The 14,376-nt window shown below is 56.9% G+C and overlaps 2 protein-coding genes across 2 annotated transcripts in view; both read left to right on the top strand.

Annotated features, from left to right (window-relative positions):
- The first annotated feature begins 2,377 nt into the window (after nucleotides 1-2,377).
- On the top strand, nucleotides 2,378-8,058 carry SYT5 (synaptotagmin 5). Its single transcript, XM_007957270.2, has 8 exons — nucleotides 2,378-2,456; nucleotides 3,160-3,332; nucleotides 5,314-5,433; nucleotides 5,537-5,704; nucleotides 6,214-6,381; nucleotides 6,610-6,727; nucleotides 6,966-7,099; nucleotides 7,858-8,058. Exons 1-8 carry the CDS (start codon nucleotides 2,378-2,380, stop codon nucleotides 8,056-8,058), a joined length of 1,161 nt encoding a protein of 386 aa, XP_007955461.1.
- A 2,832-nt stretch (nucleotides 8,059-10,890) lies between these two features.
- The window catches only part of DNAAF3 (dynein axonemal assembly factor 3), a 9,144-nt gene continuing 5,658 nt past the window's right edge, over nucleotides 10,891-14,376 (top strand). The window contains exons 1-5 of the mRNA XM_007957286.1: nucleotides 10,891-10,975; nucleotides 11,252-11,454; nucleotides 12,008-12,101; nucleotides 13,773-13,930; nucleotides 14,180-14,362. Of these exons, the coding sequence (XP_007955477.1) occupies nucleotides 10,891-10,975; nucleotides 11,252-11,454; nucleotides 12,008-12,101; nucleotides 13,773-13,930; nucleotides 14,180-14,362 (723 nt within the window). The remainder of the gene's footprint in view (nucleotides 10,976-11,251; nucleotides 11,455-12,007; nucleotides 12,102-13,772; nucleotides 13,931-14,179; nucleotides 14,363-14,376) is intronic.

The raw sequence follows: 14,376 nt of genomic DNA, 5'->3' as shown, positions 1-14,376 counted from the left end.
TCTGTCCTCTAGGGGCGCTGTGGGTCAGAATAGACTCCAGGGCAGTGGGTGTGGTTTGGGCTTTGCTTCTGTGAAGACTGACAGCCTTGGAAACCCTGTGGGGCAGTTCCACTCTGTCCTCTAGGGGCGCTGTGGGTCGGAATCAGCTTGACAACAGTGGATTTTGGGGAATGTGAGATTGAAGGGATTCCCCCCACGCGAGGCCCCCTGTACCTACTGATTGTATATAGTGGTCCTTCTATTTCATAATTCACTAAATTACTGTTCTCCTGGTTGCCCTGATGGATTTCTGGGTCTGGAAATAAAGTTGGGATTGGGAGCAGTGGGGTTCCTGACATGTATGTACTGAGGCAATAATGCCCTAAGGAAGAATCTACCAGTTACCATCAAAAGGATTCCAACTCACGGCGGCCGATGTGTGTCACAGAACTGCACTCCAGGGGCTGAGTCTACAGAGGAGATGCTCAGGGCATTCTCCTCAAACCTCCAATCTTTCGGTCAGCAGCCCAGCGTGGGATTCGTTTACACCACCCAGGGACTCCTAAGACGGAATCTGCTGGTGCTGTTGTGTGTGTGTGTGTGTGGGGGGGGTGCTGTTGAGTCCATTTGAGACTCAGCGACGACCCCACGTGACAGGAGAACTGCCCCCTAAGCGTTTTCTGGGCTGTGATCTTTACGGGGCGAGATCACCAGGCCTTTCTGCAGCGGAGCAGGTGGGTGAATTCCGGGGACCAGCTGAGCACTTAACTGCTGCGCCAGCTAAATCGTGCACCTGCAAATATAGGTTTGGATTAGCTGAGTGCCCAAAGTCGGGGGCTAGACTCCCGTGTCCTAGGTCTGGGCGGTGTGGACACGGTTCCTGGAGCGAGGGGCGGGGCGCTTGCCTCCTGGGGCAGCTTGAAGGGACATGGCTGTGTTGCTGGGGCCATTGCACTGGGGAGTTTCCTACCCGGTGCATCCGGATCCCTGGGTCTCCAGAGAAGGCCTCCTGTGCCCAGCCCGGGGGCCGGATATGCTGATGCCTGGTTCCTCGGGCTGGGGCGGGGGCGATGGCGGATGCCCCACGCTTTGGGGGACTAGGTAAACATTCAAGGGCGCCGTCGTGGTTGGTGGTTGGGGGAGGGTCGAGGGGCGGGGCTCTCCGCCTACCAGGGCGAACACTCACACACACTCACTCTCACACTCAGTCACACACGCCACACGCCCGCTTCGCTCAGCCGCGATCAGCACCGAGGACAGCGCCAGCCGCCTGCGGAGGCGGGCTTCGGGCGGGGCTGGCGCCTCTCTGTCTCCCGGGAGGGTCCGGTGCAGCCGCCGAGCAGGTAGGAGCCGCTGGGACCCCCTCCCTGAACACCATCCTCACTGCCATCCCTAGAGGGGCCCTGGGCGTGTGTGTGGGGTGCACTGGGAGGTGCCAGGAGAGGAAGCAGGAAGGCTGGAGCCTGGCACCGGGAGCCTGGGATCCAGAGAGAAGACAGGTGTGGAGACAGACAAAGGGAGGGGCGAGGCCTTGGACCGACGCAGGCAGAGGGCGAGACACGCAGAGGCGAGGCGGGGAGAGACGATGGGAGACTGACAGACAGACAGAGGCAGGGACACGGAGCAGGAGAGGCCCAAGCGAGCATGAGAACAGGTTTGAGACAAAGGTTGGGGTGCACGGGAGAGACGAACAGGCGCAGGCGGGTGCAGGGGTCCAGCGGGGGCTTCCGGGCAGCCTCCCTTCTTCCGCAAGAGTCGGGAAGCGGGGGCTGGGTCTCAGCGACCAGGCCCAGATGTGGAGGGAGGAGCCAGATGTGGGCGCATGGACATACGCACGCTTGGACCACACACTGCCCCCTCGCCACTCTCTCTGAGTCTGGGGTCCCAGGCCCGAGACGGTCGGGAGGGCGCCTGCCCCGCCCGGGCTCCACTTCTGTGCGTAAGCCCCGCCCGTTGTCATGGCAACAGGCTGTTGCCTGGGCAACCAGTGGTGCTCCTGCCCCGCCCTAGGGGAGCCAGCCGTTGCTCTGGGCAACCCAGTGCGTTAGTTCCCACGCCCGCCTCCGCCTGCTTCCGGTTCAAGTCCTGGAGGAGGGAGGTGCAGAAGTTAGCGGGATTCCTGGGGGGGTGCCTCGAACGGAGGTGGTACCCCTTTGGTATAGAAATAGGTCCTGGAACCTCGACTCCCAGAGCCCCATCTCCGCCGCGGGGAGGCTGGAACTACAACTCCCAGGATGCCTCGCGCCTAATGACCGGTCTGTGCGTGGCCGGCCCCCCAGGGGGCCGTTGGGAGTTGTAGTTCTTTGTTGTTTGGAGGCGTCAATGGATGTTTGGATTGGGAGTGGGGGGCTAGGGTGCCTGGGTGCCACCGCAGAAAGGACCGGAGGACGCCGCCGCCATGTTCCCGGAGCCTCCAACCCTGGGGCCTTCAGCTCCCGACGCGCCTCCAGACTCCAGCCGCATCAGCCATGGCCCTGGTAAGCGAGTTCCGGAAGCAGAGCGGACAGAAAGTCCGGCCTGGATTTCCAGGGGCGGGATTCGGACGCTTGTACGCGGGCTAGAGGGATGGAAAATACGGGTGGGAATCCTGGGCTGGAATGGGAACGCAATGGGGAAAAGGAACAGGTTTGCAAGAAAAACCTGAATCTGGAACGGAGCGGGGTCTCCCTCTGGAGAACTGTCCATCCGTCCCTTCTGTTTACAGTTGGGGAAACTGAGGCCCTGGGAGGGACAGAGCTTCTCAAAGCCACAGGGGTTGAGCAGAAATTAATATGGGAGAGAAAGGGGAGGTGGAACTAATGTTGTTGTTGTTGTTATGTGCCCTTGAGTCAAACCCGACTCATAGCGACCCCTCCTTGGGTTTCCGAGGCAGTATCACTACGGAAGTAGAATTGCCCAACCTTCCTTCTGAGGAGTGGCTGGTGGGTTTGAACCACCAACCGTCTGGTGAGCAGGCAAGTGTCTTAGCTACTATGCTACCAGAGCTCCCGGTGGAACTAATAGGAAAGGAAATTTGGATGGTGTCAGCCTGGATCAAGGCATGAATCACTTTGTAAACGTGATTGGTTGGAAGGAAAACATGGAAGTGAAATGGAATGGAAATGGCCGGAGGGAACACAAGGCCACGACTCCAGGCTGCGCGTGGAGCCCTCAATGTGCGTGTCTCCGCCTCTTCCGCAGTGCCCCCCTGGGCCCTGGCCACAATCGTGCTGGTCTCCACCCTCCTCGTCTTCAGTTGCTGCTTCTGTCTCTACCGGAGACGTTGTCGGAGGCGGACGGGCAAGAAGAGCCAGGCCCAAGCCCAGGTCCACCTGCAGGAAGTCAAGGAGCTGGGCCGCAGTTACATAGACAAGGTGTGGGCCAGCCGCGCCGGCAACCCCGCCCCTTCCCACAGCCCCGCCCCTCTCCCTGGCCAGCGTTTCCGGCCTGCCCCCTTCCCTCCTGTGGCTGTGACTCACAGACACCCTGTTTCCAGTCCTGTGTGGTCTTCAGGCCCGAAGGTCTGTTTGAGTCCATGGTTGCAGCCATTGCGTCCATCCATCCCTGACTGGCCTCTGGAGACCTGGGGGTGGGTCAGACCTTGTCACTTGTCCTCAAGAAGCTTCCGGTCTGGTGGGGGAGTCAGACACGGACACAGATATTCAGAGTGCAAGGTGATACGTGCTGTATTAGAGGCAGTACAGGGCATGATGGGGGCTCAGGGAAGCCAGGTGACAGCCTGGCGGGTCAGAGAGGGCTTCCTGGAGGAGGTGAGTTCTCTGAGACCGAAGGGACAAACAGCTAACTGAGAACAGGGACAAGGACCTTGTAGGCAGGAGAAGCATGTGCTAAGAACAGGAATTGAGGTTCTGGGGCATATTGGAGAACATGAAGTAATTTTTTCAGTACAGCTGGGCTGACTGTGTTATAATATTACACACACACGTATGTGTATGTGTATGTGTGTGTATACATATAGCAGGGCTCTGGTGGTGCAATGGTTAAGGCCTGGGCTGCTGACCAAAAGGCTGGTTATTTGAACCCACCCAGTGGCTCCCCAGGAGAAAGACATGATGGTCTGTTTCCATAATGATTCCAGACCCAAACCCATGAGATTCCAACTCATAGAACTCACGGCGATCCTATAGAACAGAGTGGAACTGCCCCATAGGGTTCCCAAGGCTGTTAATCTTTATGGAAGAAGAGTGCTTCGTCTTTCTCCCATGAAGTGGCTGGTGGGTTTGAACCACTGACCTTTTGGTTAGCAGCTGCATGCTCTAACCACTGAGTCGCCAGAGCTCCTTACACTGTATCGAGAGCACATTGTGCGGTGCTGCATTCTGGAATGGAGTCTGGAGAACCCAGCAGTGCCCACATGGCGAAGGCAAGTGAGAGCCATGGAAGAGTTCTGAGCAGGAGAGGGACAGGGTTGGGGTGAGTCTTCCGGAACCCACGTGGAGGACAGATCTGGGGCCAGGTGAACAGTAAAAGGCCCCAGGTCCAAGGACCAGAGCGGTGGGGTCCAACGGGTCCTGGGTTTCTAACCCAAAGAGACCGTATCCCAGTTGTGTGACCTTGAGAAAGTCAAGTCCCTGGTCAGAACTAATATCTCCTAACCCCCTTGCTTCTGAAAAATTGCTATTAGCGTGATGACCCATAACGGACACCCTTTAGGTCTCCGGCCTCCATCCCTATCCCATAAGCCAGTGGTGTTCAAAGACCATTTGCCTCAGAATCAGCTGGAGAACGTGTCGAAATGCCAGTTAGGGGCTCTGTGTCAGACCTGCCAAATCAGAATCTCTAAGGAGGGACCGTGGGAATCCATGTACCATGCTACTCAGGAGAATTCTGACTCACACCACATTTTGAGAATTGCTGCCGAGATTAAGGAGAAGCCTTAACCTAGTTTAGAATGGCAAGTTCACACTAAGTATGCTGCTTCTCCATGTTTTTGCTGTGGCAAAAATCACTAACCAACATGGCATTTTAGACAGCCACCCCACTGCATCCATTAGCATGTAAAATAAAACCTCCTGCACACTTCCTGTGGGCCATGGGACACTATCAGCCCTATTGTCCTAGTCTAAGAATGACAAACACACTGCACACGTACCACCACTCACATATCCCTGCCTGTAGCAGACATCACTAACCTAACACTGACAAACACATTGCACACGCATCACCATGTCCATGCCCTGCCCGTGTCAGACATCACTAATCAAACACTGACTCTACTTAGCTTGTAAGTGATCAGATATGGTCCAAAGGATCTGCTGAGTCTCCTCTGGCTTCTGGCATAGAGGATCTCTAGCGGGGGAAGCCTTCACCTGCCTTTGCCCCTGGGTCCCTAAGGTGCAGCCCGAAGTCGAGGAACTGGATCCAGCACCACCTGGACCAGGGCAGCAGGTGGCAGAGAAGAACGAACTAGGACGGCTGCAGTACTCGCTGGATTATGATTTCCAGAGTGGCCAGGTGGGGGTGCAGGGGAGCGGGGGGCCCAGCCCTTCCCACAGGATGACCTAGAGGAGCAGCTAAGACTAGCGTTCCCTCTTCGCTGTGCCTGGACTCCCCACAGCTGCTGGTGGGCATCCTGCAGGCGGAGGGCTTGGCTGCCCTGGACTTGGGTGGCTCCTCAGACCCCTACGTGCAGGTCTGCCTGTTGCCGGACAAACGCAGGCGGTACGAGACCAAGGTGCATCGGCAGACACTGCACCCCCACTTTGGGGAGACCTTTGCCTTCAAGGTGAGCTCCTGCCCTCAGGCTAGGCAGGCTGTCCCCAGTCCCTGGGTCACTGGGACCAACCCCTTCAGCTTCTCCACAGGTAGACACAGCCCAGGCCGCAGCTACCAGCTTCAGGGGCTATTGCACCAGACCCTGGGCTGTCCCTTTAGGGCACCACTGACCCCTGGGCTGTTCCTTTGGATCCTGGGCTGCCCATTTGCACTCAGTTAACATCTGGACTGTCCCATTTGGGTTCCAATGACCTGTAGACTGTTCCTTGGACCCTGAACCATCTCATCCAGGTTCCATTAACCCCTGGACTGTTCCCTGGACCCTGGACTGTCCCATCTGGGTTCCAGGATTTGTTGTGGAGCCCTAGAAGGTCCCGCTTGGGTCCCCTTGGCCACCGCCTGACCCTTGCTGCCCCACGCGGGGCCTCCACCTTGACGAGCTCTGCCCTCTTTTCTCTCTGTCTCTGTCTCTCTCTCTCTCCATCTCCCCTCGTCTGCTCGCTGTACCCCCTCTCCCAGGTCCCCTATGTGGAGCTTGGGGGCAGAGTGCTGGTCATGGCGGTATACGACTTTGACCGCTTCTCCCGCAACGACGCCATCGGGGAAGTGCGTGTGCCCATGAGCTCCGTGGACTTGGGTCGGCCGGTGCTGGCCTGGCGCGAGCTGCAGGCGGCGCCGCGAGAAGAGGTGAGCACAGCCAGCCACGCCTCCGCCCAACTCTGCACCAATCACGAGCTCCCAGGGCCCGCCCCAATGCCTCATGCCCCGCCCCCTTGGTCGTACCACCGGGTGCTTGACTCGGGCCCATTCCAGTCAGTGCCTGGCGAGGGGAGGGCAGAAGGGTGGGGAGCGGGGACAGAGGTGTGTGTGTGTGTGGGGGGGGGACTGTGGTGATGACGTCCGTTTGTCTTTCAGCAAGAGAAGCTGGGAGACATTTGTTTCTCCCTCCGCTATGTGCCCACGGCCGGGAAGCTCACGGTCATCGTCCTGGAAGCCAAAAACCTGAAGAAGATGGACGTCGGCGGGTTGTCAGGTGCGCGGAAGCAGGGAGGCGGAGGGCAGGCTGACTGGCTAAGGTCCCAAAGGTGCCTGGGCCCCGACGCATATTGGGGGGACCCCCTGGGGGGTTCCACACTACCATGGAGAGTTTAGATTTTTGTCAGGCAGAGAGAGACACCTAAGAGGGGGGGTGCATTCTCGCCATCATTCTGATCTTCGGGGACCAGGGTGGCGGGGGGGTGGGCTGTGAGAGGACTCCTCCTTCTCCCCAGATCCCTACGTCAAGGTCCATCTGCTCCAGGGAGGCAAAAAGGTGCGGAAAAAGAAAACCACCATCAAGAAGAACACCCTGAACCCCTATTATAACGAGGCCTTCAGCTTCGAGGTGCCTTGTGACCAGGTCCAGGTGAGCTCAGGCCCGCCCACCATCGCCCCCGCCCGACAGCTTTCCCCAAGAGCCCCAAGCCCTTAAACAAACTTACTATGGGGAAGGAAACTCCTTAGCAACACCCAAGAAATCAGGTCCCAGGGCTGGGTTCTCAAATCTCACCCACCTCCTTTGAGGACGAGTAAGTCCCACCCACTCACTAAGGAGGTGCTTAAACTGGCCCTCCACCTGGCCACACACACACCCAGCAATGGAGCCCCTTATAAGCTTACTCCAGTGGATGCCACTTCAGCATCCAAGTGCCCACAGGGTCCCCAAGACTGTCAGTCATTACAGAAGCAAAGCCCAAACCACACCCACTGCCCTGGAGTCCATTCTGACCCACAGCGCCCCTAGAGGACAGAGTGGAACTGCCCCCTAAGGTGTTCTTGGCTGTAAACTTTACAGAATTAGATTGCCAAGTCTTTCTCCCAGGGAGCAGCTGGGTGAGTCTGAAACACCAGTCTCTAGTCGTCCGGTTGGCAGCCAGGTGCCTCACTGGGGCGCTCTGTAAGGAGCTCACAGCTCCTCAGAAGTCTAGCCTCCAGGACTAATGACTCCCTTCAGCCCCAGGGCTCTGCATCCCTTGCTCCTCTTCGCCCTAGTTCTGCGCTCCAGGCCAAGTCTTAGCCGAAGAACTCTGGTTGCTAGGGAGGGAGTGTCCTTAGCAACAACACCTCTGCCTCCTCCCCCACCCACTCTCCTCCTTTTCGTTCCCCCCCCCCCGTCCTCTCCAGAAGGTAGAGGTGGAGCTGACCGTGTTGGACTACGACAAGCTGGGCAAGAACGAGGCCATCGGGAGGGTGGCGGTGGGAGCGGCGGCCGGCGGGGCCGGTCTGCGGCACTGGGCGGACATGCTGGCCAACCCGCGCCGGCCCATTGCTCAGTGGCACTCCCTCCGGCCCCCTGATCGTGTAAGACCCCCTCCCGCTCCCTGACCACCCCCCCAAGCCCCTGGCCAAACCTGGTCTCTGGCTCCTGACCCCACACTCCTGCCCCTGGCCCAAGCCAAGCCCAGTCCCATCTGGCAGCCTCCTGCACCACTAACCACTGCCAGGCCCCGCCCTCTGACCCATTGCTGACGCCTCCCCTCGCCCCTCCATTATGTCAGTCATGATAACTTGCCAACTCCACTGCCACAAACGCACCCAGAAACCCCAGGGACTCCTGGGGGAGAGGGAGCAGTGTGGCCTCCCTCTGTCCCCTGCCCCCCCCCCGTCTGCCTTGACAATCAGAGACCCCAACCCTCCGCAGGTCCCTTCTCCTCCGGTGGATCATGCCACTCTTGTCCCCAGTCTGATCCCTGCGCTGTGTCTGGGTCCCAATAAAGGTCCAGCAGCCGTGGTGGTCTGGCCCCCTGCTCCTTGGCGAGAGTGGGCAGGGGCTGGGAGTCCGGGAGGGATCCTCGTTTCCAGGGCTGGGAACACAGAAGGGGAGGCAAGGGGCTGCCTGTCCCAGAAACCCCCGCAGCGTCCTAGAACGGCCTCAGCAAACTGGGCGGCCTATAGCAGACCGAGATGTGTTGGCGCACAGTTCTTGGGGCTAGAAGGACACCCGCAGGATTGTTGGGGGGACAGCAGAGGAGGAGGGTAGCGGGAAGGGGCAGTGCAAAGGACACAGAGTTGGAGGCGTTGTTAAACAAGCTTCCTGTGATGTGCTGCCGACAGTTGTTCCCCGAAGCCTGCTGTGGGGTTGGCCCACTGCCCTGGTGTGAATTCTCCCACCATGGCTCGTTTCCAGACACCAACATGAAGTCACTGAATGTGGAGCGGAGAAGAGGGTGTGTCAGACACTCCGGTGTTGTTAGGCGTTAAAGTTAGTGCAGCAAAGCCGTGATGAGCAAATTATCAGAAGTTGAAATAAAAACAGGATCTGAGCTAGCACTTGCTTGACCCCCACCTCCCTCGCCTCATCCCAGCCCTGCTCCCAATCCCAGCCCTGGTTTCAATAAAACTTTATCGACAAAAAAAGGAAGCCAGGCCCTGGGAGCAGTCTGCCAATTTCATTTTCTGCATTCAAATAGCATTTCTTCCAGAGATAGATAAATTAAAACAACAAAAACAAAACAAAAACTGCCGTCCAGTTGATTCTTATGAAGGAAACTGCCTCATCTTTCTCCCGTGGACTGGCTGGTGGGTTTGAACCAGCGACATTTTGGTTAGCAGCCATATGCTTTAACCACTGCGCCACCAGAGCTCCTTGGAGCTTAGATAGATAGATAAACCAAAAAACACAGTCACTGCTGTCGAGTCAATTCCAACTAATAGTGACCCCTCCTTGGGTTTCTGAGGCGGTATCACTACAAAAGTACATTGCCCAACCTTCCTTCCGAGGAGTGGCTGCTGGGTTTGAACCTCCAGCCTCCTGGTTAGCAGTCAGATGCCTTAGGCACTACACCACCACATAGATGTTGTTGTTATCGTTGTTATGTGCCATCGAGTTGGACCTGACTCATAGCATCCCCTCCTTGGGTTTCTGAGGCAGTATCACTACGGAAGTAGATTGCCCCATCTTCCTTCCGAGGAGTGGCTGGTGGGTCAGCTAGATAGATGCTGTTAAATGGACTCTCACTTGTGGAGACCGGAAGTACAATGGGACGAAATGGAACTGCCCCGCTCTGCATTAGCCTGAAGATCACCACCAGTTTGAATCCACGTTTTGGCTGTTGTGCCAGTCCGCCTCACGGAGGGTGACCCTCTCCATCACCAGATGGGACACTCTCCTGCTGACGTCTCCAAGGCGAGGCAGGCAGGGTTCTGTTATGACCCATCAGGTTATCAATCCCACCAGCCAGTCCATGGGAGAAAGACGAGAACATTGCCAGGCCTTTCTTCCTGTCTCAGTCTCTCAGCGCCCCCTAGAGACTGGTATTTGAAACACAGGTGATATAGATCACAGAACACGCTGGACACCACAGGACAGTAAACCATGGGGCAGGTGGTACATTTCCTCTATACGGATACAACCAATGTTAATAACAGCACAGACAATAGTAAAATGTAGAGAAATAGGAAGTGGTGAGGTTGGAGTATTCCTCACCTTTGCATTAGTGTAATGTACTGAATGGTAAATTTACATGTTAATTACAAATTTATATAATTTAATTTTTAATACTGTAATGGCTGTGTGTGACAACCGTGAGCCATTGCTAGCTGGCGCCAGCACACCACGTGGGGAGACGCCCTGTGTGGTAGAGCCCAGGGTGTGAGAGGAAGGGGGGACGGACACAGCTACACAGAGTTAAAGTCTACACTTTGATCGGGATTAATCCACGTCCTCTTCTGTCTAAAATTGGATCAGCCTAAGCCTCCCCCATTCCAGAAATTTGGACAGACCCACACTCCACCCCCGACGCTCCAAACCCCGCCCCTCCACTTAGACGCCGTCGTCAAGACAACCGCGTCCACTCGCGTTCCTTTCCCAAACACCAGAATCACCGCCCCTCAGCTCTCCCATTGGCCAAAAGTTCTTAGTGGGCAGGTCCCGCTCACTTTCATTAGTCAGTTGATCGCGACTGAACCAGCCATCATATTCCCATTGGCTGATTGGTTTAAAAGGGCGTGGGCTCTCGACGACGGTTGAGGAGGGAAAACCGGACCGCTGCCCAGCCCGGAGCAGGGAAAGAGGGGCGACCCGAGGTACTTGGAAGGATAGAGGCGAGGGAGCTGGCACATGGAAGCAAATGGACCAGAAGTCAGGGGTGGCGATAGCGGGGGCTGGCGATGCCGAAACAGTGTTTGGAGATTTCCAGGATATCTGTCCCCAGGGCGATGACTACACCGGCAGGCTCCGGCACCGGCTTCGGTTCTGTGTCCTGGTGGGGTTTCTCCCCGGCGCTGGACCTGCAGGCTGAAAGTGAGTCGTCCACCCCATCCTTTAACTCTCCCGTGGGACTACAAATCCCAGCATGCTCTGGTACAGCCGCTGCCTTCACAGTGGCAGCAGACGGCGCAAGGCCTTTTGGGACTTGTAGTACTAGTGTCAATGGCCGGATGCGCGCTAACGTTCTAACGCTTCAACGGCAGAGGGCGCTCCCACACTGGGCAGCCCAGGTGTCTTCTGGGCGGACTACCATTTGGAACCTAGGCCGACGGTGCAAGTCCTGCTGGGATTTGTAGTCCATTGTTCTAGGGGCTGCTTCAGGGGGCAGTCTGGTGGCCACCAACCCCAAGCTGGCTGTCGCCTCGCCAGGTCCTCCTGTGGACCCAGACTCGCAGGCGGGAACGGAGCACGGAACTTCTACGCTAGATGTGCTACTGCTGGGCTCCGTGGATGGACGGCACCTGCTGCGGACGCTGGCCCGGGCCGCGCGCTGGCCTCGCCGGAAGTTCAATGTGAGCGGGAATTCGTGGAAGGAGCCGAAGTAGTATTCCTGACTCTTCTAGGGAAGAGGCGGTTGGAGGTCTAAAATCCCGAGTCCAGGAAGGAAGGAGCTGGAGTCTGGACTCCTGGGTCTGAGGGAGGTGGTAGTTGATGGCCTGACTCCCTGAGCCCTAGGAAGGAAAGGCTGAGATTTGAGCTTCCTGGTCTCTGGGTGGTGCCAATAGTTAATGCACTCTCTGTGAACCAAAAGGTTGCAGGTTCAAGCGTTCCCCAGGAGCACTTTTGGAAGAAAGACGTGGTGCTCTGCTTCCAAAAATCCAGCCACTGGAAACTCTATGGAGTTGTCCTCCGGCACACATGAGGTCCGGAGAGTTAGAATGTACTTGTTAACAGGTTAGCAGCAGGCGGATCGTAAAGATCTGGTCACCTCCAGGCAAGGCAGAGGAGGCTAGGGACCCATGCTCTGGCGTTTGAAGGTGGAGGGCCTGGTGTGTGGAACTCCTGGGTCTGCTGGGGACACGGGGTGCAGGTCTCAGGCTCACTCTGCCCTGTGCATCCTTCCAGTTCCATGTGCTGGAGAATAACCTGGAAGCTGTAGCCCGGCACATGCTGATCTTCAGCCTCGCCCTGGAGGAGCCCGAGAAGATAGGGCTTCAAGGTTAGCGTCAGGGAGCCAGGCACTTGGGGCCCCATCCCTTCCCACTGCCTGCAGGGTTCTGGCGTTGCCCTGGGGCGGCTGGGATGTAAGCATCTGCTCATTGCCCCCAATTTCATCACTTGCTCATCCGTGTGGTGGCCTTAGGGCCAGCTTTTCCTATCTGTACGGTGGCATCACTAGGGTTGTCACTCAGCACGGCATCTCCTGGTGTCACCACCCCCCATGGACCTCCTCCCATACGAGATCCTGTCGAATCCTTAGTAATGTGGATGGTCAGTTTTTACCATAGAATAATATGTGATTAATATAGTTGTAAATGGCTTTAAAGTAATGTTTCTTAGATTATCTGAATACGAACAACAAAATTGTTCAGTGAAATCTTTCTACACGGAATTACAGCACTATGAGGAACTGAGCAGAAGCCGATTTTTATTTTCCTCCTTCGTTGCCTCTAATTAGTACTTCCTTTGCAAGGAATTAATTGACAGAGGTTCGCATGTAGGACTCACCACCACAGTGTAGCCTAAACACCAGCCAATTTGACAAATCAGCAGCTATAAGAACGGCAGCAACTGAAGCAACAGTGCGTGCTTGAAGCGGCAGGGACCAAACCACGTGATTGGAAACTCATTGCAATTGGGTGATGGTGATGGCTCTGACCAGAGCACATTAAACCCAAAAACCAAACCCACTGGCAAATGAGCATAGCGTTTGAGCCTTTTGGTATATATTGTAAGTGTAAGCTCAGCTCACAAAAAATGTTTCTGTTGTTATAACTACACAGATGTTTTCATAATCAATAATCTGCTGAAACACTGCACAGAAATTTCCTAGACAGTCATTTTGGTGTCACCCCTCTGACCGTGTCACCTGGTGTGGTCCGCACCCCCTACGCCTCCCTAGTGACCCTCTGCCCAATGGAGCGTAATAGAGCACTTGACTGCTAACCAGAAGGCTGGCGGTTCAAACCCACCAGCCACTCCTCGGAAGGAAGGTTGGGCAATCTACTTCCATAGTGATACCACCTCAGAAACCCAAGGAGGGGTTGCTATGAGTCAGGTCTGACTTGATAGCACATAACACCACCAACAACAAAGCTGTTCAAAGGCATCCTGATGGCACAGTGGAGCTCTGTTGCTAACCAAAAGGTCTGCAGTTCGAACCCACCAGCAGCTCTGTGAGAGAAAAGATCTGGTCCTTTGCTGGCCTAAAGATTATAGCCAAGGCAACCCCATAATGCAGTTTCACTCTGTCCTCTAGGGGCGCTGTGGGTCGGAATGGACTCCACGGCAGTGGGTGTGGTTTGGGCTTTGCTTCTGTGAAGATTGACAGCCTTGGAGACCCTGTGGGGCAGTTCCACTCTAGGGGCGCTGTGAGTCGGAATGTACTCCACGGCAATGGGTGTGGTTTGGACTTTGATTCCAGTGGGTTTGCTTTGGGGTTTGCTTCTAGTGGGTGTGGTTTGGGCTTTGCTTCTGTGAAGATTGACAGCCTTGGAGACCCTGTGGGCAGTTCCACTCTGTCCTCTAGGGGCGCTGTGGGTCAGAATGGACTCCACTGCAGTGGGTTTGGTCTATCTCTTTGGAGCACAGTATGCATATCATTGAAGGCTAACAGTCTGCTTTCAGGGTTCACTCCTCCGCTCTGCTAATCTCTCCACCCTCCCTCCAGAGAGGAGCGAGACCTTCCTGGAGGTGTGGGGGAACGCCCTGCTGCGCCCCCCGGTGGCCGCCTTTGTGCGCGCCCAGGCCGAGCGCCTGGCGCACCTGGTCCCGGAGCCTGACCGCCTGGCGGAGCAGCTGCCCTGGCTCAACCTGGGCGCCCTGAAGGTCGGTGCAGCGCCCCAGGTCCCCAGGCATCAGTTCCAAGGGATGTGTGTTGACTGAGTGACCGGGGCCGGGACTTTGAGTCCCGGAGCCCGACTCCCGCTGGGATCTGGGCCCAGAGGCTGGCCCCTGCCTCTGAGCCGCAGTGTCTTGATGTGAGACCTGGGCGTCCTTCCCAGCCCCCGGAATGGGTGGGGAGTGGACAGAAGCGGTTCTCCTCGTTCCTGTCTCGCTCTCCCTGTCCCCATGCAGTTCCGCGAGCGCGACGCCCTGGAGGCTGTGTTCCGCTTCTGGGCCGGCGCGGAGACGGGGCCCGAGGCCTTCCCCATGAGCCGCCTCTGGGACGCGCGGGTGCGCCACTATCTGGGCTCCCGCTATGACGCCCGGCGGGGTGTCAGCGACTGGGACCTACACATGAAGCTGTATGACCGCGGGGTGAGGGGCCTGGG

Source organism: Orycteropus afer, unplaced genomic scaffold, assembly GCF_000298275.1.
Source record: "Orycteropus afer afer isolate SDZICR_OR568_19922 unplaced genomic scaffold, OryAfe1.0 scaffold00726, whole genome shotgun sequence".
Taxonomy (NCBI): domain Eukaryota; kingdom Metazoa; phylum Chordata; class Mammalia; order Tubulidentata; family Orycteropodidae; genus Orycteropus; species Orycteropus afer.
This window is presented reverse-complemented; position numbering and strand designations above follow the sequence as displayed.